General features: G+C 46.1%; 1 protein-coding gene across 1 annotated transcript in view; it reads left to right on the plus strand.

Annotated features, from left to right (window-relative positions):
• HSDL2 (hydroxysteroid dehydrogenase like 2) overlaps positions 1-25,384 on the plus strand; it is a 108,193-nt gene that overhangs the window by 67,642 nt on the left and 15,167 nt on the right. Inside the window, exons 6-9 of the mRNA XM_063914715.1 lie at positions 8,534-8,637; positions 8,999-9,097; positions 16,718-16,912; positions 17,607-17,678. Coding sequence (XP_063770785.1) covers positions 8,534-8,637; positions 8,999-9,097; positions 16,718-16,912; positions 17,607-17,678 — 470 coding nt within the window. The remainder of the gene's footprint in view (positions 1-8,533; positions 8,638-8,998; positions 9,098-16,717; positions 16,913-17,606; positions 17,679-25,384) is intronic.

Consider the following 25,384-nt stretch of genomic DNA (forward strand, 5'->3'; position numbering starts at 1 on the left):
TATCTCAATAAGATTGTGACTGACTTAGTGGCTGCTAAGACTGCATTTCTCCTGAATACTAATCCTTCTGCACAGAAGGCGAAAGGTACCACTTTTCACTCCTTTCGGCCTCAAGGGAAAGCAGTAGGTCAGGCATTCTTGAGACAATATCGTACTCCCAAAACCACCAAGTCCAAGGCAAAACAATCCTGGGCCACCCATCAGCCTGCTTCTAAACACGACAAGCCTGCTGCATGATGGGGCGGACCTCCCCCTGGGGGACCCCAGGGTGGGAGGCCGACTTCTGCGATTCAACCAGGGCTGGTTAAAGACCACTTCAGACGCATGGGTGCGAGAAGTTGTCTCTCACGGGTATGCAGTCTCTTTCAAGAGACGTCCCCCTCGCCAGTTCTACACAACGGTCATCCCTTCGGATCTGTTGAAGGAGCAAGCTCTATAACTGGTTGTGCGTTCCCTCCTGGATACAGGAGTGGTGGTGCCAGTACCTCTGACCCAGAGGCAGAGGATACTACTCGACCCTGTTTCTAGTTCCGATACCCAATGGGTCTTTCCGGCCTATACTCAACCTCAAATCACTGAAGTTTGTGAGAGTGTCCAAGTTCCGTATGGAAACACTGCACTCAATTGTTCTGGCCATGGAACCTGGAGACCATATGGTATCCCTGAATGTACAAGATGCTTACCTGCATATTCCTTTTGCCATATCGCATTAGCAATATCTGCGGTTTGCTATTGGCAACCTTCACTATCAATTCCAGGCTCTGCCATTTTGGACTGGCCAAGGTCCCTCGGATCTTCACCAAAGTTATGGCCGTGATGACTGCTCATCTCCGTCGCCAGGGAGTCAGGCTCCTGCTGTGTTTGGATGACTTGCTGATCCTGGTGAACTCCCATGACGTCCTCCTCAGTCATCTTCAGCTGACGGTAAACTTCCTACAAGCCCACGGGTGTCTCATTAACTGGAAGAAGTCCTCGCTGGTCACTGCTTGGAGCAAGGTGCACCTGGGGGCACTGCTGGACACACACAGTCAATGGCTATTTCTGTCTCCAGAGAAGGTCCTGAAACTTCAGGATAGGATCAGATACGTCCTCTCTCGCCCAAGAGTGTCGATACACTCGGCGATGCAAGTACTAGGCCTCATGGTGTCGTCGTTTGACATGGTAGAGTGCGCTCAATTTCATTCCCGCCCTCTGCAGAGGTTAATCCTTTCCAAGTGGGACGGCCTACCTCATTGGATCAGGACTTGCATGATCTCCTTGACTCCGGAGGTTCGTCTGTCGCTGACCTGGTGGCTACAGGACCAGCAGTTGAGCAGGGGCCGTTCCTTCTGGATACCCAGCTGGGTCCTCCTGACTACGTACGCCAGGCTGAGGGGTTGGGGGCTTGGTGTTGGAGCAACACTCCTTTCCAGGGTCAGTGGACCATGGAGGAATCCCTCCTCCCAATAAACATTCTTGAATTGCGGGCAGTGTTCAATGCTTTGTCTCTCGCCCTGCCTCTGATACAGACAGGCCTGTTCAAGTACGATCAGACAATGCAACCACGGTGGCGTACATAAACCATCAAGGCGGCACTCGAAGCCGTATGGCAATGATGGAAGTATCAAAAATACTTCGTTGGGCGGAACTCCATCTTCCAGCAATATCGTCAGTGTTCATTTCGGGAGTCCTCAACTGGGGAGCGGATTTCCTCAGTCGTCAGGACGTGCATGGAGAATGGAGTCTTCATCAGTAAGTCTTTCAACTCCTAGTGGACAAGTGGGGCCTACCAGATGTAGACCTGATGGCGTCTCGACACAATCACAAAGTTCTGGTCTTCGTATCAAGAACCAGGGATCCTCAAGCAGCATTCGTGGATGCACTGGCAATTCCATGGAACTTTCGGCTGCTATATGTGTTTCCTCCAGTGTCACTCCTGACCAGGTTACTGCGAAGTTCAAACGAGGAGGAATACTACTTCTAGTCGCTCCAGCATGGCCAAGACGGCATTGGTTCTCAGACCTGCAGGGTCTATCAATAGAGCGTCCTTTTCTACTTCAATGCCCAGATCTCCTCGTTCAGGGCCCTGGTCTCTAGCTGGAACTGGCCAGACTGGCTTTGACGGCATGGCTCTTGAAGCATCACTCCTGAGGGCAAAAGGATTTTCCGAGGCGGTTATCCAAACTATGCTGAAGACCCGCAAACCTGCATCTGCAAGAATTTATTATAGGGTCTGGCATTCTTATTTCGCCTGGTGTGCTGCTAAGAATTACGATGCATACACATTCATAACTTCCAGACTTCTGGCTTTTCTGCAACAAGGCCTTGACTTAGGCCTTCATCTGGCCTCCCTTGTCAAGGTTCATATTTCTGCCTTGTCGGTGTGGTTTCAGAGAAAAATTGCGTCTATTCCTGACGTTCATACTTTCACTCAGGGTGTGTTACGGATTCAGCCTCCCTATGTCCCTGCTGTGGCTCCATGGGATCTGTCTGTTGTCCCGAATGCCCTGCAAGTGTCTCCATTTGAACCTCTTGAGTCAGTGGACCTTAAATGGCTTACGGTCAAGGTCCTGTTCCCACTGGCTACCGCCTCTGCTAGGAGGGTGTCAGACATAGGCGCTTTGTCCTCTCATCCACCCTTCCTGATATTTCACTGTGACTGGGCAGTTCTTTGAACTCGCCCGGGATATTTATCTAAGATGGTGTTATCTTTTCACCTTAACCAAGAGATTGTGGTTCCGGCTTTCATCTCTTCTGGTTCGTCCTCCAAAGAGCGGTCTTTGGATGTGGTACGGGCTCTCCGTATATAGGTGGAGACGACTGCCTCTATCAGGAGGTCAGATACCCTTTTTGTACTTTTTGGTTTTCACAAACATGGCTGGCCTGCAAATAAGCAAACCTTGGCCAGATGGATTAGAATGGTGATTGCACAAGCCTATGCACAAGTCTAATTGTTTGACCTTCTTGGGTGGCCCGCCGAGGTGCATCCGCTGAACAATTGTGCAAGGCGGCTACGTGGTCCTCAGTGAACACGTTCATTAGGTTCTGTGCCTTTGATACTTCAGCCTCCCAGGATGCTTCCTTTGGACACCGGCTTCTCATACCCGCTACGGCGCGTCCCCTCCCACGAGGAACTGGTTTTGGACATCCCCGATTGTTTCCCTGAGGAAACCAATGTACTCCGCTGCAGAAAAGGAGATTTATGGTAGACTTACCATTGTTAAATCTCTTTCTGTGAGGTACATTGGTTCCACAGGGCGCCCACCCTGACACACCTAGCTTCTTTGGGTTTGTATGGCATCAGCCGCTAGTCCCGTCTCCTGCCGTGAGAACGTGGTTCTATGTGACTAACATCTACCTTCTCTTTTTTTACCTTCTCCTGCATTGGACTGGTTAACGAAACTGAGCTCACAGTACCTGGTAGGCGGGGTTATAGAGGAGGCCCCAATGTATCCTGGGACAGTCTAAAGCTTTAGCCTGTTGGTGCCTGGATCAAGATACTTCTCTACACCCCAATGTTTCCCTGTGGAACCGATGTACCTCGCAGAAAGAGATTTAACAATGGTAAGTCTACCATAAAGCTCCTTTTTTACATACATAAACATATAAAACATAAAATCACCACCAGATATTTCACTATGAGCACTCACTATTCCGATGTTTTCACACAAGTGATTATCTGCCAACTGCGCATATGTCACTGTTGTAATGTGCACATGTGGTGATTGTCTTGCAATTAAACTCACTGTGAGGATTCATTTGCAAGTGATTAAGAGGGAGTGGGCGTTTTGTGGGAGGTAACGGGGAGTGGCGGCAAAAACAAGGGTGTGTTGGGACTGTTTTTGGGGGGTGTTTCAGCCACCAACTGTGCTCCTGTACCCAGGAATCACGTCTCTTGTGCCTCTGTTGTGACTGCCATCCTGAGTGACGATAGACTCACTCAGGGATGCTTCGATGCTGTGAATGTGTACGCAGTTGAGTCGCGGGCAGCTGCAGAGGCTTCAGGGGGCGTCTCCATGCAAATCCCGGCGACTGTTAAATTGGCATATTTTCACACATCGGCAGCAGCATTAGCATAGAACTATGAATCAGTCATAGAACTATGAATCATTGCTGATGAGCATGGCAGGGCACATAGGGTTAATACTACCCACTGCGCCACCACTCTTCTCTCCCATAGTGTAATGATGTGTTCATTCATAACTCTGTTTTTCATAACTCTGTTTTTTCGTTAGTGTTGAGGTTTGTCTGACTGATTCTGTAGTATGTGTGCGTGGTACTTGCCGGCCACAGTGTGTGATACAGTATGTTATCGCTGTATTGCCAGTGTTTATTATGTTCTAAATAAGTAAAGTGGTAATTCTACCATACACAAAGAAACAACACTGACAAAGCACACAGCTTAATATAGCAGGATTTAAAGGTAAAAGTACGGAGCGCTGTGATGATGATAATGTTATACTGTTTAGGTCAAATGCTGAAAAAAAGAAATTATGGTTAAATAATAGAAATGTTTAAGCTCTTTTAGTGATTTTGTTTAAAAAGTCCCGATAGCATGGAGTCAGTCCGCTTTTTTTCAACACTATTGTGAGGGCCCAGGCGGGCGATCTAACTTTCCCTACCCTACCTTCGGTCCTCTGGTTGCTGTAGCGGCTTTCCAAACTCCGCCGGCGTCTCTCTCTCTCCTAACCGGAAGTTCAGATGGCGCTTCGGAACGTCACTTCCGGGTGACGTGATACGGGGCTTCTGGTGTCCAACGCGTTTCATGCACTGCGGCACTTCGTCTTGGTTAGTTGGTGCTTGTATTGGAGTCCTTATTTATAAGGGATTTCAAATTAACTTTAATGAGAACTTTGTTAAAAAACGGAAGTTACAACACAGGAACTTCCTTATAAAAAGCGGCAAGCACATGTTCATTTAGCATTTGACCTTATGTTAGATATATTTTATTTTGATTACACTAAAAAGGGTAAAAAGATTATTATCTATAAAAAAATATATATATAATAGGTGTATTTGTGTTTGTTTTTATACTAAAAAAATTTTAGTTGAATGTCTATATTTAATCCATGAGGTCTCAAAGTTTGTAATTCATATGTAAAACATTAGACTTCTTTTTTTTCAGCATTTGACCTAAACCGTATAACATTATTATCATCACAGCGCTCCGTACTTTTACCTTTAAATATTATTATACCTATATGGAGCTGCTTTAGGAGAGCGCAGCACACTTTTTTGAATTTAATATAGACGGATGCCAAAATAGGGCATCTGTGTTCTTTTTAATGTAACTTCAGGTGTAGGCAGCCTCATTGTTGTCGCAATGCGTATGCATGTACACACATCGCGGCATTGTCTAGGTGCACCTGGCTGCGACTGTTCACTCCCGCAATCGCACAATGTTAAGTCTGCGGGCCGCGGAATAGGGTTATATGCACACGTACCCCGTGGCAAACTAGTTGCTAATGCGAATAGTTGCAGCCATACGTATATTATGCAGCAAGACCCCATTAACAAAACTAAACCCACTGTGGTGAGCAGCATACAAATCCACTTGCTAGCTTGTATATAACGCTTACTTTATAGTATTATTCAATGTATAGACCAAAGGGCCTAATTCAGGCCTGATCGCAACAACAAAATCTTTATCTAAAATGCAAAACCATGTGCACTGCAGGGGGGCAGATGTAACATGTGCAGAGAGAGTTACATTTGGGTGGGGTGTGTTCAAACTGAAATCTAAATTGCAGTGTAAGAATAAAGCAGCCAGTATTTACCCTGCCCAGAAACAATATAACCCACCAAATCTAACACTCTCTGCACATGTTATATCTGCCCCACCTGCAGTGCACATGGTTTTAACTAGTGATGAGCGGATTCGGTTTTACTCGGTTCTCAAAACGGCATCTTATTGGCTCACGGATGTCACGTGTTTTGGATAGCCAATAAGATGCCGTTTTGAGAACAGAGTAAAACCGAATCCGCTCATCACTAGTTTTAACCATTAGAGAAAGTTTTTGCTGCTGCAATCAGGTCTGAATTAGGCCCAATATTCAAACTAAACCCATTTTCTGTGTAAGCGGTAAGGTATAATAGAGCTCTTCATAGTTGTCAGAATGTAACCCTCGATACTCATTGCAATAGCTGATATACAAAAGTCAAGCCATCTCTGGTGACCATTTAAGATAGCTGAATAATACCTGGAATCACATATATCATACTGAGCCATGTCTTCACACATTTAGCACAGCATAGTAACTAGCACAAAGTGTAAGTCCAGTGAGTCTGCTACAGTACACTTGGAGAAAGAATAACACTATGTAACAACATTTTTGCCCTTGGGTAGTTAAGTGCTGTTTCTTACTTGCCTATGTCTGAAAAGTATGTAAAATGGTATTTATTCCCTTCACGCTTTGCTTTTGTGACCAGTATATTTTATACTTTGATATTTACCTATTTCCATTGAGAAAAAGGCAAATTTACATTTTGTTTTGCACAAAGTGAAGAGAAACTCAACGTATGTGTAAAAATGAACGTATAAAACTGTACAAACATGGCCACAAACGAATTAGAAGTGAGTAGCTTTTCGAGATTTACGATTTATACAGTACGTCACTTTCACGAATCAGCCCCCAGATGTAATTCCCCCATCATGTTTTTGTTTTACTGTCCTTGGTATCAGTGTTCAAACTGCAGTATATCCTGGTGGAAGCGCTTGCCTTGCTACTCAGAGTACGCTCCTATGTTCTCCTTGAATTTCTCAAGATGAGCATCAAGACTATGGACTTTGGACATCCTGCATCCCATTGTACCGAAGTTCTTCACCCCAGTCTCTCCCAACTGCACATAGGGGGTAATTCAGCAGCAAATTTGTTAGTTGGGCAAAACCATGATTACTGGAGGGGAAGGGGGGGGGGGGGGGTAAATATAACATGTGTAGAGAGAGAGTTAGATGTGGGTGGGTTATATTGTTTCTGTGCAGAGTAAATACTGGCTGCTTTATTTTTACACTGCAATTTAGATTTCCGTTTGAACACACCCCACCCAAATCTAACTCTCTCTGCACATGTTATATTTGCTTCCACCCCCCCTTCCCTGCAGTGCACATGGTTTTGCCCAGCTGTTAACAAATTTGCTGCTGCGATCAACTCTGAATTACCCCCTAAGTTTTTGGCCTTGTGATTACCCAGAAAGTCCTGAACCACTGCCATAAAGCTGATCCAAGCAACTGCCTCCTGCTGAGCGAGCATCTTTGGGAAATCCTTTCACTGCAGATATCTCGTCTGTGGTCCCACAAAAACACCAGCTTTGACTTTTTGCTCTTGTCTTGATAAATTGGCCACAGACATGGCAAAATGCATCTGCAGGATGTTAGCTGCCTCTTGATGCCGTTTCTGAGAAATGCAGTTATGTATCCACTTTGGAAACCGAAGGTAAACTGAACTGGTGGGTTTAAGGTTCCAATGTTTATACTATAGTAATATATATTAGTAGAAAGTTCTAAAAGTGACATCCAGTAATTTACTATCAGCTGCCATTGGCTAGCTGACAGTGACACATTAGTCTGGGGGTGGGGCAGATACAGCAGGAATGTGGCTGAATGCTCTCCTCTGGCGGCGGCTGTGATATACAACCAGCTGATCCACGGTGAGCTTACTGTTCCCGCAGACTCCTGGCAATATGAAGCAGTATTTGGAGATAGTGTTATTGGGCATAGTTGAATTGCTCTGTAGCCCCAGCATTGCAACCACACTGAAGTATCAGAAATGTCCTGGAAAATAAGAACATTTCAACATCTCTCTGTCCAGTGACAAAAGCATAGTTTGTGGGGAATAATTGCCGTTTTCCATACTCTTGGCGCAAAGGCAATTAGGAGATAACACTTCAAGGACAAATACAATTTGTTACACAATGCTGACCAGAAACACAGGCTTTGTCATGAAATAGATGTCAGTGAGTCAACATATGCAAAATATTTCTGTTTAGCGGAATAATTTCCATAAGTCATTAGGTCTTCCTAAACTGGATGACCTGTTATTGCCATCTTCATAATATTCTATGTTTTATATCAACGACAAATAAATCAGCAATTGGCACTGTACATGCTTGATGTATGCAAACATCTGTCTCCACTCTGGACACCTGTCAGAAATGGAATTAAGAAAAGGCAGATTTATGTAAGTGTATTCCCTATGTCCCTGAACAAGTAAGGGAAACAGGCTTATCCTGAGTCTCTCTGGCCTTCTCTGGTGTCTGAATGTGCAAGGACTGAGCGTCTTTTTAGCCAACCCCCGTCACCGCCCCTCGCATCTCTTTAACTGTGCATCCAAATCTGAACTGTGACTCAGTACGTATAAAATCATGGCGCATGCTGAGGCACACACGTAGATGAAAACAATCTCTGCTGCCTCAGATGTTGATGCTGCGTCCAATTCAGAATCAGCCGAACAGTGTGCACATAGCTAACAGATGTTATTACACGATTTAGCCTCTGCATTGTAGTCATCTGTTGTCAATGTATTGTGTTTTTATATACTTTTTGTTTGCTTTTCAGGTCAAAAATATGTATTCCTTACTTAAAACAAAGCAAAGTGGCCCATATTCTAAACCTCAGCCCTCCGCTGAACCTGAACCCAGTTTGGTTCAAGAATCATTGCGGTAAGTTGCAGAGTCCAGGATTACCACGACATTATCTACTGTAGTATTGTCCAAGTAGGTTGGTTTAGTCTCCCAAAGCATTTTCATAGCACTGGAATTACTTGAGGCGCTCACTCTTTCCATGACATACAGCTGCATGTATGGCCAGATGCCATTTTGTATCTCCTATGTAAATCTTGAATAGGAGTCTTTTCAAAAAGTGATGCAGAGTTTGCTCTCCGAATACCTTGTACTAAGTCGCTAGTGCAGTGGATGGGCCAACCTGGAATCTGTAACCCTTTACCTTACATGTAAATGTGTAGCAGTCTGTACATTAGTACAAAATATGAAATGTTCTATGCCGATGTGTTTTCTGTTTTAGCTTACACCATTGCAAAGTATGGAATGTCCATGTGTGTTCTTGGTATGGCCGAGGAATTTAAAGGAGAAGTTGCAGTCAATGCCTTGTGGCCAAAAACAGGTGACCTGCTCTTATTGGATTTGCCAATATACTGCCTGATTTTATCTGTTCATTACATATTATTACTTAAGGTCTGTGGGGCGATATGCTGATAACTCTGCTCCTTTTCTTCTCTTTCCATTCAACATATTGTACAGTTGCTATAAGTAATCTGAAATCAGTCAGCCTTGCTATTATTACTCTGTTTTGAGTGTCACATTATGAAGACGTGTCCCAGTATGTCCATCAAACTCTGCATCTGGGAGAACAGTCTATTATATAACACTTCATTCTGTCACACAAAAAACTGAAGCATGATACAGTTTGAAAAGCAAAACTATTAAAACGTCTTCTAAGTTTATATATAGTCTAGAACTGTCTCCATCTTGCATACATCTACTGTACATTCTTTATATGCATGTTTTGGGTGAACATAATAGAAGCTTTTTAAAATGATCGACCCTAAGTAGCAGGAAGCTTAAGAACGTTAATAAATGTATGGAGATAGTCATGTGCTTTCTCGTCACATGTCAAATTCAAATGAGCGTAACAGCTGATAAACTACTAGATGATCTGTGAAGGCTGAGTTTATTACTAATTTCTCTAACGTCCTAAGTGGATGCTGGGGACTCCGTAAGGACCATGGGGAATAGCGGCTCCGCAGGAGACTGGACACATCTAAAGAAAGCTTTAGGACTATCTGGTGTGCACTGGCTCCTCCCCCCATGACCCTCCTCCAAGCCTCAGTTAGATCTTTGTGCCCGATCGAGAAGGGTGCACACTAGGGGCTCTCCTGAGCTTCTTAGTGAAAGTTTTAGTTTAGGTTTTTTATTTTCAGTGAGACCTGCTGGCAACAGGCTCACTGCATCGAGGGACTAAGGGGAGAAGAAGCGAACTCACCTGTGTGCAGAGTGGATTGGGCTTCTTAGGCTACTGGACATTAGCTCCAGAGGGACGATCACAGGCCCAGCCTGGATGGGTCCCAGAGCCGCGCCGCCGGCCCCCTTACAGAGCCAGAAGGCAGAAGAGGTCCGGAAAATCGGCGGCAGAAGACGTCCTGTCTGCAACAAGGTAGCGCACAGCACTGCAGCTGTGCGCCATTGCTCTCAGCACACTTCACACTCCGGTCACTGAGGGTGCAGGGCGCTGGGGGGGGGGGGGCGCCCTGAGACGCAATAAAAAACACCTTGGATGGCAAAAAATGCATCACAGAATACATAGAAAAACGGGAGATAGGCTCCGCCCCCTTATCGGCGGCCTTATCTCCTCAGCACACTGGCGCCATTTTCCCTCACAGCTCCGTTGGAGGGAAGCTCCCTGTCTCTCCCCTGCAGTCACTACACTACAGAAAGGGTTAAAAAAGAGAGGGGGGGCACTAATTACGCGCAGTATTAAAGATACAGCAGCTATAAGGGGAAAAACACTTATATAAGGTTATCCCTGTATATATATAGCGCTCTGGTGTGTGCTGGCAAACTCTCCCTCTGTCTCCCCAAAGGGCTAGTGGGGTCCTGTCCTCTATCAGAGCATTCCCTGTGTGTGTGCTGTATGTCGGTACGTTTGTGTCGACATGTATGAGGAGAAAAATGATGTGGAGACGGAGCAGATTGCCTGTAATAGTGATGTCACCCCCTAGGGGGTCGACACCTGAGTGGATGAACTGTTGGAAGGAATTACGTGACAGTGTCAGCTCTGTATAAAAGACAGTGGTTGACATGAGACAGCCGGCTACTCAGCTTGGGCCTGTCCAGACGTCTCATAGGCCGTCAGGGGCTCTAAAGCGCCCGTTACCTCAGATGGCAGATATAGACGCCGACACGGATACTGACTCCAGTGTCGACGGAGAAGAGACAAATGTGACTTCCAGTAGGGCCACACGTTACATGATTGAGGCAATGAAAAATGTTTTACACATTTCTGATAATACGAGTACCACCAAAAAGGGGTATTATGTTCGGTGAGGAAAAACTACCTGTAGTTTTCCTGAATCTGAGAAATTAAATGAGGTGTGTGATGATGCGTGGTTTTCCCCCGATAACAACTGATAATTTCTAAAATGTTATTGGCATTATATCCTTTCCCGCCAGAGGTTAGGGTGCGTTGGGAAACACCCCCTAGGGTGGATAAAGCGCTCACACGCTTGAAAGGGCTCTACCCTCTCCTGAGATGGCCGCCCTTAAGGATCCTGCTGATAGAAAGCAGGAGGGTATCCTAAAATGTATTTACACACATACTGGTGTTATACTGCGACCAGCAATCGCCTCAGCCTGGATGTGCAGTGCTGGGTTGGCGTGGTCGGATTCCCTGACTAAAAATATTGATACCCTAGATAGGGACAGTATATTTTTGCCTATAGAGCATTTAAAAGATGCATTTCTATATATGCGTGATGCACAGCGGAATATTTGCCGACTGGCATCAAGTCTAAGTGCGTTGTCCATTTCTACCAGTAGAAGGTTATGGACACGTCAGTGGTCAGGTGATGCGTATTCCAAACGGCATTTGGAAGTATTGCCTTATTAAAGGGAGGAGTTATTTGGGGTCGGTCTTTCAGACCTGGTGGCCACGGCAACAGCTGGGAAATCCACGTTTGTACCCCAGGTCGCCTCTCAACATGAGAAGACGCCGTATTATCAGGCGCAGTCTTTTCGTGGACAAGCGGGCAAAAGGTTCCTCATTTCTGCCCCGTGACAGAGGGAGAGGAAAAAGGCTGCAGAAATCAGCCAGTTCCCAGGAACAGAAACCCTCTCCCGCCTCTGCCAAGCCCTCAGTATGACGCTGGGGCTTTACAAGCAGAATCAGGCACGGTGGGGGGCCCGTCTCAATGAATTTCAGCGCGCAGTGGGCTCACTCGCAAGTAGACCCCTGGATCCTTCAGGTGATATCTCAGGGGTACAAATTAGAATTCGAGACTTCTCCCCCTCGCCGTTTCCTAAAGTCGGCTTTACCGATGTCTCCTTCTGACAGGGAGACAGTTTTGGAAGCCATTCACAAGCTGTATTCCCAGCAGGTGATAATCAAGGTACCCCTCCTGCAACAGGGAACGGGGTATTATTCCACACTGTTGTGGTACCGAAGCCGGACGGCTCGGTGAGACCGATTCTAAATCTAAAATCTTTGAACACTTACATACAGACGTTCAAATTCAAGATTGAGTCACTCAGAGCAGTGATTGCGAACCTGGAAGAAGGGGACTACATGATGTCTCGGGACATCAAGGATGCTTACCTTCATGTCAAAATTTACCCTTCTCATCAAGGGTACCTCAGGTTTATGGTACAGAACTGTCACTATCAGTTCAGACGCTGCCGTATGGATGGTCCACGGCACCCTGGGTCTTTACCAAGGTAATGGCCGAAATGATGATATTCCTTCGAAGGAAGGGAATTTTAGTTATCCCTTACTTGGACGATTCCCTGATAAGGGTAAGATCCAGGGAACAGTTGGAGGTCGGTGTAGCACTATCTCAGGTAGTGTTGCGGCAGCACGATTGGATTCTCAATATTCCAAAATCGCAGCTGGTTCCGACGACTTGTCTTCTGTTCCTAGGGATGATCCTGGACACAGTCCAGAAAAAAGGTGTTTCTCCCGGAGGAGAAAGCCAGGGAGTTATCCGAGCTAGTCAGGAACCTCCTAAAACCGAGCCAAGTCTCAGTGCATCAATGCACAAGGGTTCTGGGTAAAATGGTGGCTTCCTACGAAGCAATCCCATTCGGCAGATTCCACGCAAGAACTTTCCAGTGGGACCTGCTGGACAAATGGTCCGGGTCGCATCTTCAGATGCATCAGTGGATAACCCTGTCACCAAGGACAAGGGTGTCCCTCCTGTGGTGGTTGCAGAGTGCTCATCTTCTAGAGGGCCGCAGATTCGGCATTCAGGACTGGGTCCTGGTGACCACGGATGCCAGCCTGCGAGGCTGGGGAGCAGTCACACAGGGAAGGAATATCCAGGGCTTATGGTCAAGCCTGGAGACATCACTTCACATAAATATCCTGAAGCTAAGGGCCATTTACAATGCTCTAAGCTTAGCAAGACCTCTGCTTCAAGGTCAGCCGGTGTTGATCCAGTCGGACAACATCACGGCAGTCACCCACGTAAACAGACAGGGTGGCACAAGAAGCAGGAGGGCAATGGCAGAAGCTGCAAGGATTCTTCGCTGGGCGGAAAATCATGTGATAGCACTGTCGGCAGTATTCATTCCGGGAGTGGACAACTGGGAAGCAGACTTCCTCAGCACGACCTCCACCCGGGAGAGTGGGGACTTCACCCAGAAGTCTTCCACATGATTATAAACCGTTGGGAAAAACTCGACAGGTATTGCGCCAGGTCCAGGGACCCTCAGGCAATAGCTGTAGACGCTCTGGTAACACCGTGGGTGTACCAGTCAGGGTATGTGTTCCCTCCTCTGCCTCTCATACCCAAGGTACTGAGATTGATAAGATGGAGAGGAGTAAGCACTATATTCGTGGCTCCGGATTGGCCAAGAAGGACTTGGTAACCGGAACTTCAAGAGATGCTCACGGAGGATCCGTGGCCTCTACCTCTAAGAAGGGACCTGCTCCAGCAAGGACCCTGTCTGTTCCAAGACTTACCGCGGCTGCGTTTGACGGCATGGCGGTTGAACGCCGGATCCTGAAGGAAAAAAGGCATTCCGGATGAAGTCATCCCTATCCTGATCAAAGCCAGGAAGGATGTAACCGCAAAACATTATCACCGCATTTGGCGAAAATATGTTGCGTGGTGCGAGGCCAGTAAGGCCCGACGGAGGAAATTCAACTGGGTCGATTCCTACATTTCCTGCAAACAGGAGTGTCTATGGGCCTGAAATTGGGGTCCATTAAGGTTCAAATTTCGGCCCTGTCCATTTTCTTCCAAAAAGAACTAGCTTCAGTCCCTGAAGTTCAGACGTTTGTAAAAGGGGTACTGCATATACAGCCTCCTTTTGTGCCTCCAGTGGCACTTTGGGATCTCAATGTAGTTTTTTGGGTTCCAAAAGTCACATTGGTTTGAACCACTTAAATCTGTGGAGTTAAAATATCTCACATGGAAAGTGGTCATGCTGTTGGCCCTGGCCTGGGCCAGGCGCGTGTCAGAATTGGCGGCTTTATCCTGTAAAAGCCCTTATCTGATTTTCCATTCGGACAGGGCGGAATTGAGGACTCGTCCTCAGTTTCTCCCTAAGGTGGTTTCAGCGTTTCACCTGAACCAACCTATTGTGGTGCCTGCGGCTACTAGGGACTTGGAGGACTCCAAGTTGCTAGACGTTGTCAGGGCCCTGAAAATATATGTTTCCAGGACGGCTGGAGTCAGGAAAACTGACTCGCTGTTTATCCTGTATGACCCAACAAGCTGGGTGCTCCTGCTTCTAAGCAGACTATTGCTCGTTGGATTTGTAGTACAATTCAGCTTGCACATTCTGTGGCAGGCCTGCCACAGCCAAAAATCTGTAAATGCCCACTCCACAAGGAAGGTGGGCTCATCTTGGGCGGCTGCCCGAGGGGTCTCGGCTTTACAACTTTGCCGAGCAGCTACTTGGTCAGGAGCAAATACGTTTGTAAAATTCTACAAAATTGATACCCTGGCTGAGGAGGACCTGGAGTTCTCTCATTTGGTGCTGCAGAGTCATCCGCACTCTCCCGCCCGTTTGGGAGCTTTGGTATAATCCCCATGGTCCTTACGGAGTCCCCAGCATCCACTTAGGACGTTAGAGAAAATAAGAATTTACTTACCGATAATTCTATTTCTCGTAGTCCGTAGTGGATGCTGGGCGCCCATCCCAAGTGCGGATTGTCTGCAATACTGGTACATAGTTATTGTTACTAAAAAAAAATCGGGTTATTGCTGTAGTGAGCCATCTTTTCTAGAGGCTCCTCTGTTATCATGCTGTTAACTGGGTTCAGATCACAAGTTGTACGGTGTGATTGGTGTGGCTGGTATGAGTCTTACCCGGGATTCAAGATCCTTCCTTATTGTGTACGCTCGTCCGGGCACAGTATCCTAACTGAGGCTTGGAGGAGGGTCATGGGGGGAGGAGCCAGTGCACACCAGATAGTCCTAAAGCTTTCTTTAGATGTGCCCAGTCTCCTGCGGAGCCGCTATTCCCCATGGTCCTTACGGAGTCCCCAGCATCCACTACGGACTACGAGAAATAGAATTATCGGTAAGTAAATTCTTATTTTTTTTTAATAATGCATACATGGAATTTTATATTTAGTCCATTACCAAAAACAAAGTAGGTCAGCTTGCAAAGGCTGATGTTTTAGAGAGGTTCAGCATGGAGAACACATAAAACAAAGACCAAAAACAATTCTATAATGCTTTACCGTGATCTTTGTTAGAAGAGATCGGTTTGTTTAAAAAATTGTCAAGAGAAGTGATTTTACAATTCCATTATCAGCGATTTTGTGGCTGCTGCAAACTTCACAGGTAATTATGGTAGAGCAACGTTGGGCTACTGCGCATCCAATGTAAAACGACTCGTGTAGTGCCTGTAATGTCGTGCCACTCTGACGGCTCATCATAGGCTATGCTTTTAATTAATTTACTCACAAAGTTAGAATTACTTTACAGTGTCTTTGTCCAAAAAGTATCATAGACACTTCCTGCCCCAAAGGTCAATAAATCATTTTGGAGATAAAAAAAAAAAAAAAGGATTAAAAGCCGTAATGGACTTAGGGGTTTATTTACTAAGCCTTGGATGGAGATAAAGTGGATGGAGGTAAAGCACCAGCCAATCAGCTCCTAACTGTCATTTTTCAAACACAGCCTGTGACATGACAGGAGGTGATTGGCTGGTACTTGATCTCCATCCAAGGCTTAGTACATAGACCCCTTAGGGGTCTATGTACTAAGCCTTGGAGAGAGATAAAGGAGACAGATAAATTACTAGCCATTCAGCTCCTAACGGCCATTTTTCAAATGCAACCTGTAACATGGCAGCTAGGAGCTGATTGGCTGGTACTTTGGGGTCTATTTACTAAGCCTTGAATGGAGATAAAGTGCACGCAGGTAAAGTACCAGCCAATCAGCTCCTAACTGCCGTGTCACAGACTCTGTTTGAAAAATGACAGTTAGGAGCTGATTGGCTGGTACCTTATCTCTGTGCACTTTATCTCCATCCAAGGCTTAATAAATAGACCCCTAAACCTCTCTCCACTTTACCTTTCTTTAAGTCTTAGTACATAGAACCCTAAATCCTGCATTGTACAAAGAGCTGATCGTGGTTTAGTAAAAGCGTCGGTCATATTTGATTTCGGCATATTAAAGACTTCTATAATATGTGTTTCAAAATATGTATACAACAGATACTGATCATTGGCTTGAAAACAGCTGAGACTGCAGGAATGGAGAAAGAAACACTTACGTTAACAAGTTCTTACCACTGTTCTTTCAGCGTCCTACGTTTCTTTCATCATGGACTATATGTTATTTATTTTCAAGGCCTACTGTTTGGAGCTGTTAAATTTTGTGTCGGATAATTAATATTTTTAGAAGCCTACTCAACCCAATTGATTGTTAACTTGCAGCTATAAATGTTAAAGGCTTTCTAAATGCAGTGCTACTAATTCTGGTAAAATGCATAGTTGATAAGTGAAAACCTTCATGTTTATTGTAATAAAAACCTTTGTTTTCCACTCCAGCTATACATACAGCTGCTATGGATATGCTGGGAGGATCTGGGGTGCAGCAGCAATGCAGGACAGCTGACATAATGGCTGATGCTGCATACTCTATTCTGACCAAGCCAAAGAATTACACTGGAAACTTTGTTATTGATGAGGAACTATTGAAGACTGAGGGAATTAAGGACTTTGATGTCTACGCAGTATCTCCAGGTGTTTATTTTGACGAGCACAGAATTGTAATTTTTTTTTTTTTTTTTACATTTAATTTTAGAAATTAGTGTGCAGTATGTTTTTACTTACAAACTGACATTGACTATACATGATTCCCATTGTTTTACAGGTGTAGAGATTTTCATTTAGGTATAGGTAATAGCTGAACAAATTTTTCATAGAATTTGCTTGTTAAATGCAATACCTGTGGGGACGAGTTTTCACCGGCAACAGCACCAGAAATTGCCCCCTTGCGGCCTGGACTCGCACATTTTAGGGCTGCTAACAAAAATCAGCTAGTGTGGCAGTACCGTAAATGCAGCATATAGCCGCACATACTGGTGTGAACAATTACATTGCCTCCCTAGTGGGTAAATGTATTATAGCTATAATACTTCCTGCTTTGCCTCATTACCGAGGCGAAGCAGGAGGGACAATGCCAAGATGTACTAACATCTTATCTGCCGCAGTGTCCCCCCTCTGGTGATGGCCCCCGAGAGCACACAGTGCTGAAGCGCTGTGTCTCCTTCCCGGCCGGCTCCAGTGCACTTGTGCGGGATCTCGCTACTCACTTTCCGACAAAACGGCAGATTCTGACAAGAATTGAACACACCCCTATATAAAGTTATAGCAGCCATACATATTCAGTGTGAAAACATTTTGTATTCTTTTTTTTTTTTTTTTTTTACTTTAGGACATCCCCTACTTCCGGACTTCTTTTTAGATGAGAATCCAGATGATCTCACTAGCAAAATGGAAGCGCTCGGTAGGTGGTTGGATCACAGTCATTTAAAAAGTACTTGAAACCTAGATGGTATTGAGAAATTCAAATGAATATGTTCCTTTATTTTATGGAGGAGTCTCTAAAAACAAGCGACTCAGCATATTGCAAAAAGCAGGTTCATTGTTCTAGCATTGTCCAGGGTGTCCAAAAAGCCTTGCCACGTACTCTGATTCTGTATAAAATATAAACATTCCCTTGCCTTTATTTAAATGCCCTTAGTACATGTATTATATAAATAATCTGATTTGATTACATGGTTTCCTGTACTGGATCTGAGTTTTGGAACTAATTAAAAACATTATATTTATAATCATTATTATTGTATTGCTGTATTGTGATAGTTTACATCACAAAAGTAGCTTTCTTATGATCAGTGACATAGAACTGGTTGCAAAACATAGGTGTCCCTAGCCAGTCCATAAAACAAATTTGCTTTATCAACACTAGTAAAAAATAAAATAGGATTTTGATAACCTAAAGCTAAATCCTTTTATCCTAGTCCGTAGAGGATGCTGGGGACGACATCAAGACCATGGGGGTATGGACTGGATCCGCAGGAGACATGGGCACTCTAAAAACTTTTCATTGGGTGTGAACTGGCTCCTCCCTCTATGCCCCTCCTCCAGACCTCAGTTGTAGGAACTGTGCCCAGGGAGACTGACATTTCGAGGAAAGGAATTACTTAACTAGTAGTGAGAGATCTACCAACTCACCCCCTCAACCATGCCGCACACATGGCATTCATCATAACACACGCCAACAGGCATGAACTAATTGCAGCAACATGCTGAAACCAAGATAACACAACTTGTGTAACTGTAATAACTAAACTGCAGGTAAAGTACGCACTGGGACGGGCGCCCAGCATCCTCTACGGACTAGGAGAAAAGGATTTACCGGTAGGTTATCAAAATCCTATTTTCTCATACGTCCTAGAGGATGCTGGGGACGACATCAAGACCATGGGGTCTATACCAAAGCTCCAGTACGGGCGGGAGAGTGCGGATGACCCTGCAGCACCGATTGACCAAACTTTAGGTCCTCATCAGCCAAGGTGTCAAACAAACTTGTAGAATTTAGCAAATGTGTTTGACCCTGACCAAGTAGCTGCTCGGCAAAGTTGTAATGCTGAGACCCCCCGGGCAGCCGCCCAGGATGAGCCCACCTTCCTAGTGGAGTGGGCCTTTACCGATGTCTGTAACGGCAATCCAGCCGTAGTATAAGATTGCTGAATCGTATTTCTAATCTAACGTGCAATAGTCTGCTTGGAAGCAGGACACCCAATATTGTTGTGATCATACAGGACAAGCAGAGCCTCTGTTTTCCGTATACGAGCTGTTCTCGCAACATAGATTTTCAAAGCTCTAACCACATCTAGAGACTTTTAATCAGTGAATGTGTCAGTAACTACTGGCACCACAATAGGTTGGTTTATGTGAAAAGCAGAAACCACCTTTGGAAGAAAATGTTAGCGAGTCCGCAACTCTGCCCTATCTTCATGGAAAATCAGGTAAGGGCTCTTGTGAGACAAGGCCCCCAATTCAGACACCCGCCTTTGCGGATGCCAATGCCAAAAGCATCACCACTTTCCAAGTGAGAAACTTCAACTCTATCTTTTGTAGAGGCTCAAACCAATCCGATTGAAGGAACTGCAATACCACGTTAAGGTCCCATGGTGCCACTGGAGGCACAAATGGAGGCTGGATGTGCAGAACCTCTTTCACGAAGGTCTGAACCTCTGGAAGAGAGGCCAATTGTTTTTGGAAGAACACTGACAAGGCCGAAATTTGGACGTTGATTGATCGCAATCGTAGGCCCATCTCCAAACCATCCTGCAAAAAATGGAGAAAACGTCCTAAGTGAAACTCTTCCATAGGAGCTTTCTTGGATTCACATCAAGACACATATTTTCTCCAAATACGGTGGTAATGTTTTGACGTTACTCCCTTTCTGGCCTGAATAAGGGTGGGGATGACCTCCTTAGGAATACCCTTCCTGGCTAGGATATGGCGCTCAACAGCCATGCCGTCAAACGTAGCCATGGTAAGTCTTGGTACACACACGGCCCCTGCTGCAGCAGGTCCTTCCGAGGAGGAAGAGGCTGAGGATCTCCTATGAGTAACTGCTGAAGATCTGGGTACCAAGCCCTTCTTGGCCAGTCTGGGGCAATGAAGATTTTTAGAACCCTTGTCTTTCTTATGATCCTGAGTACTTTTGGGATCAGCGGAAGTGGAGGGAAAGCATACACTGACGGAAACACCCACTGGGTCACCAGTGCATCCACTGTTACTGCTTGAGGGTCTCTCGACCTGGAACAGTATCTCTGAAGCTTCTTGTTGAGACGAGACGCTATCATGTCTATTTGAGGAACTCCCCAAAGACTTGTCACCTCTGCGAAGACTTCTTGGTGGAGGCCCCACTCTCCTGGATGGAGATCGTGTCTGCTGAGGAAGTCTGCTTCCGGAATGAATATTGCCGACAGAGCTTGTAGATGTTTTTCTGCCCAGTGGAGGATTTTTGTTGCCTCTGCCATTGCCGCTCTGACTGTTTATGTATGCGACTGCTGTTACATTGTCCGCCTGGATCTGCATGGGGCGGTCTTGAAGAAGATGTACCGCTTGTTGAAGGCCGTTGTAAATGGCTCTTAGCTCCAGCACGTTTTATGTGAAGGCAGGCTTCCTAATGTGACCAACGTCCCTGGAAGTTTTCTCCCTGAGAGACTGCTCCCCAGCCTCGGAGACTTGCATCCGTGGTTACTAGGACCCAGTCCTGAATGCCGAACCTGCGTCCCTCTAGCAGGTGAGAGCTGTGCAACCACCACAGGAGCGAAATCCTGGTTTTTGACGACAGGATTATCTTTCTGTGCATGTGTAGGTGTGACCCCGACCACTTGTCCAAGAGCTCCCACTGGAATACTCTGGCATGGAACCTGCCAAACTGTATGGCCTCGTAGGCCGCCACCATCTTCCCCAACAACCGAATGCACTGATGGATCGACACACTTGATGGTTTCAATATCTGTTTTACCATTTTCTGGATTTCCAGAGCCTTTTCCAGCGGAAGAAATACTCTCTGAACTTGTGTCCAGAATCATCCCGAGGAAAGACAACCTTGTCGTCGGTTCCAACTGTGACTTTGGGTAATTTATGATCCACCCGTGTTGTTGGAGTATTGACAGGGAGAGGGATATGTTTTGTAATAACTGCTCCCTGGATCTCTCCTTTATCAGGAGGTCGTCCAGATAAGGGATTATATTGACTCCTTTCTGACGGAGGACCATCATCTCCGCCATCACCTTGGTGAATACCCTCGGCGCCGTGGAGAGACCGAAAGGTAACATCTGGAATTGGTAAGGTCTATCGAATCTCAGATAAGCCTGGTGAGGAGGATAAATGGGAACATGCAGGTAAGCATTCTTTATGTCCACCGACACCAAGTAGTCCCCCTCCTCCAGACTGGCAATCACCGCCCGAAGTGATTCCATCTTGAACCTTTTCAGGAAGAAATTCAGATTTTTTTAGATTTAGGATCAGTCTGACCGAGCCGTCCGGCTTCGGAACAACAAAAAGGCTTGAATAAAAACCCCTCCCTTGTTGTGACAACGGTACCAGGACTATGACTGGTCTTGACATAATTTTTTGGATTGCCGCTGTTACTGCTTTTCTCTCTGGCGGAGAAGCTGGCAAGGTCGATTTGAAAAATTGGCATGGGGGAACGTCTTGAAACTCTAGTTTGTATCCCTGGGATTCTATTTGCAACACCCAGGGGTCCAGGCCAGACAGAATCCAATCCTGGCTGAAGAGTTTGAGACATGCCCCCACCTGAGCGGCCTCCCACAAGGGAGTTCCAGCGTCATGCTGGGGATTTGGCAGAATTAGGGGTAAACTTTTGCTCTTGGGAACCTGGAGCCGGTGTGGGCTTCTTTCCCCTTCCTGCAAAGAAGGGGGAACCTCTCGTCTTTTTGTATTTATTGGGCTGAAAGGACTGCATTTGCGGGTGATAGGTCTTTTTTGCCGGTGCAGGCGCAGAGGGCAAAAATGTCGACTTACCTGCGGTAGCCGCCGAGACTAACGCATCCAGGCCATCGCCAAATAAGGCCTCACCTTTATATGGGAGAGCCTCCATGTTTCTTTTGGAATCTGCATCCGCGTTCCACTGGCGAATCCATAACGCCCGCCTAGCCGATACTGCCATGGTAGCGGCTTGTGAACTCAAGAGTCCAATATCCTTCATTGCTTCCAGCATGTAGGCGGCAGCGTCCTTGATATTCCCTAACTTAAGGAGTATCTAATCTTTATCAATCGTGTCAATTTCTGATGACACGCTTTCTGACCATTTTTCAATAGCGCGACTCACCCATGCGCAGGCAATAGTGGGCCTGAGCAGTGTACCATTGGTAACATAAATGGATTTCAATGTCGTTTCCATTTTGCGGTCTGCCGGCTCTTTAAGAGAAGCCGTGCCAGGAGCAGGGAGAATTACCTTCTTTGTCAACCTGGAAAGTGCACTGTCTAACACAGGGGGTGACTCCCATTTTTTCCTGTCTTCAACCGGGAAAGGATAAGCTATGTGAATCCTTTTGGGAATACAACATTTTTTATCAGGATTCACCCGCATCCCTTCAAACAGAGCATTTAATTTGTGTGAAGGAGGGAACGTGACTTTGGATTTCTTTTCCTTGCATAAAAAAGCTTTCTCCTCATGTACAGGAGTGCTTTCTGTAACCTCCAACACGTCCCTTATAGCCACAATCATATATTGTATACTTTTTGCCAATTTATGATCTATCTCTCTGGATTCACTATTGTCGACACAAGAATCAGAATCCGTGTTGGTATCGGTGTTTACAACATTTGCAAACTGTCTCTTATGTGATCCAGAGGGGCCGCCCGCATAAGGAATAGCAGCATCCTGAAAAATCACATATACCACAGATTTTCTCCAGCATTCAGCCTTAGATTCAGACTTATCCAATCTACGGTTAATCAGATCCATACTGTCACGTAGCTCTTTCACCCATGCAGGCTCTTGGTGTGCCGGTAGCGCCACCACATTACAACTCTGTGTCCCTAAAATGGCTTCCTCCGGGGAGGAACTCCCTGCCTCATACATGCCTCACACGTGTACACCACACTCAGACACACTGGGACTTATTTTGGGGACAGACCCACAGTAAAACCTGTCAGAGGGACACAGGATAGGAGCAGCCAGTTCACAAACCCAGCGCCAGTATTGCCTGTGAACACAGTATGTCCACAGCCGAAAAGCGCTTTTAAATAGTAATATACACTATCAAATGCACCAGAATTGCTTTGTGCCCCCCTCCTTTATAGCACCCTGTACTTGTCAGAAGTGGAGGAGAGGACCAGCGTGTTCTCTGCAGCCTGAGGAGAGAGAGAAAATGGCGCTGAGTAGTGTGCTGGCTGCCTGAGGAAGAAGCTCCGCCCTATTTACCTCAAACTTTTCATAATATTTATACTGGCGGGGGTAGGGCTGTGCCTGAGCATCTTATGCCCCCTTTTAGCCAGTTTGAGGTATTTTTCTTGTTGCCCATGGCATCCCCCCCCCCCACGCCCTGCACCTTGCAGTGCCTGTGTGTGTGGGCAGCAGTGGTGCGCTGCGCTCCCGCCAGCCGCGCCGCACCTCAGCCATCACTTACTTGATTGACGATCATTCTTCTCATGCTCACCTGTCTTCTGACTTCTGGCTCTGTGAGGGGGGTGACGGTGTGCTGTGGGAGTGAGCATCTAGACACGGCTAGCGTTCAGTTCCCTTCAGGAGCTAATGGTGTCCTGTCAGCCAGAAGCAGAGCCCTGAAACTCTGAGGAAGTTGGTACTGCTTCTGCCCCCTCAGTCCCACGAAGCAGGGAGTCTAATGCCAGCAGATCTCCCTGAAAATAAAAAAACTAACATAAGTCTTTTCAGAGAAACTCAGTAGAGCTCCTCAGAGTGCATCCAGTCGACCTGGGCACATTTCTAAAACTGAGGTCTGGAGGAGGGGCATAGAGGGAGGAGCCAGTTCACACCCAATGAAAAGTCTTTAGAGTGCCCATGTCTCCTGCGGATCCCGTCTATACCCCATGGTCTTGATGTCGTCCCCAGCATCCTCTAGGACGTACGTATGAGAAAAATAGTTTCATGAAGACATCCAACCTTGCTAATTGAGTGAGCAGCTACAGTAGGCCGCTTTCCAGTTTCATTTAAACAAGGCACCCTACTATCTCCAACTGACTACTCTAGCATTCTCTCGCAGCACAGGAGTCCTGTCAGCAGAAACTTGTTTTCAAGCGACAGATTGCCTGTCTGTCCCTAATCTGGACCTGTAACATTTTTCAGACTTCTCTTGCCTCCAGCACTACACCCCAAAACTTCATACTGATCCCTCTAGTTAGTTCCAGAATGGTGCTGACAGACCAGTTTTTGATGTAGTTGAGAAGGATTCCAAACTCTAGGGTCTGAACAGGTGGCAAATTAGCAGAACTAGCCTGAAGTTATCATAGCATTTTTGGCAGGGTCCACAGGTTATCCACAGGATAACAATGGGATATGATGGAGCGACAGCGGATTTGCACCAATCAGTCAAAGCTTTCCGGCCTCCCAGCATGCAATGGGCCCGTCCATATATCCCTGCCTCCTGGCTCAGTCAAATCAGTTTTTTGTTTGGTGCGGCAGGAGCTGGACCATGATCAGAGGGCTGCTGGATTGTTTGCAGTCCCAAGCTTTCTTATTTTATTTTAATAGTCTTACTATTTTTTGAGTTGGCTTTCTAAACAGTGTCTTATACGCATATGGGAAAGAGTCTCTCCAACAACTCTCCATTGGGTCGCAACAACGCTTACCCATGTGTACAGTGCTGTCTCGGCGGGCGTCTGTCTGATATACTAGGAGGTCCAGCAGACGTTACCAGACTGTGGCCGGAGCACGGGGAGAAGGTAAGGCATCTGTTCCCCGTAGTCGGGGAATACGGACACAGCCACACTGTATTGGAAGGAGACTACCAAACAGTAGCTGACACGCCGCCACCACGGGTGCTCCAGCGCTAGGCCTTAGGGATCATAGGCACCAGGAATAGCATGAGGCCGCGATCCCTAGGGTTGATGTAAGCAGTGTGGAGTCAGACGCTCTCCTGGTCGCCCCTCCCCCCGGTTCATGACCAGTTTCCGCCGAGTCTACCGCCATGAACGTTTTCCTTGCGTCCGTCTCAGATGCTTCCAGCTACACTGGCAGATGAGGGGACCCGGTCGCAGCATAGGCGGCGTGTGACCGGGACGTCTGTGTTCACTATAGGTTCATGGAGCGGCAGTGTACACTAGTAGCGTCTGGATCCACTCAGCGCTCACTAACGTATTGATCAATCCTGGAAGCGAGGGAGTGTCCCTGTATACCACTATACTGAGTACGGGCTATACAGCACTAAATCTCTATCTGTTTTGAGTACGAATAGTTGGATAAGTGCCTATTGCATATGAGTCTGTATACCATTACTGTTGTTTCTGCTGCGTTGCGCCTGATTACATTAGATATGTTCATGATTCAGCAAATGTGTTCTCCTACATACTTAAAATATTATTGTAGTTGATGATGTGCTTATATTGCTTATTATACTAATGTATAACGTGACTTACAGCTAGTATGATGCTGACTTTACTATATGTTTGTCAGTTTGTTTTGCAGATCCTCAGTGCTGG

Source organism: Pseudophryne corroboree, chromosome 1, assembly GCF_028390025.1.
Source record: "Pseudophryne corroboree isolate aPseCor3 chromosome 1, aPseCor3.hap2, whole genome shotgun sequence".
NCBI classification, from domain to species: domain Eukaryota; kingdom Metazoa; phylum Chordata; class Amphibia; order Anura; family Myobatrachidae; genus Pseudophryne; species Pseudophryne corroboree.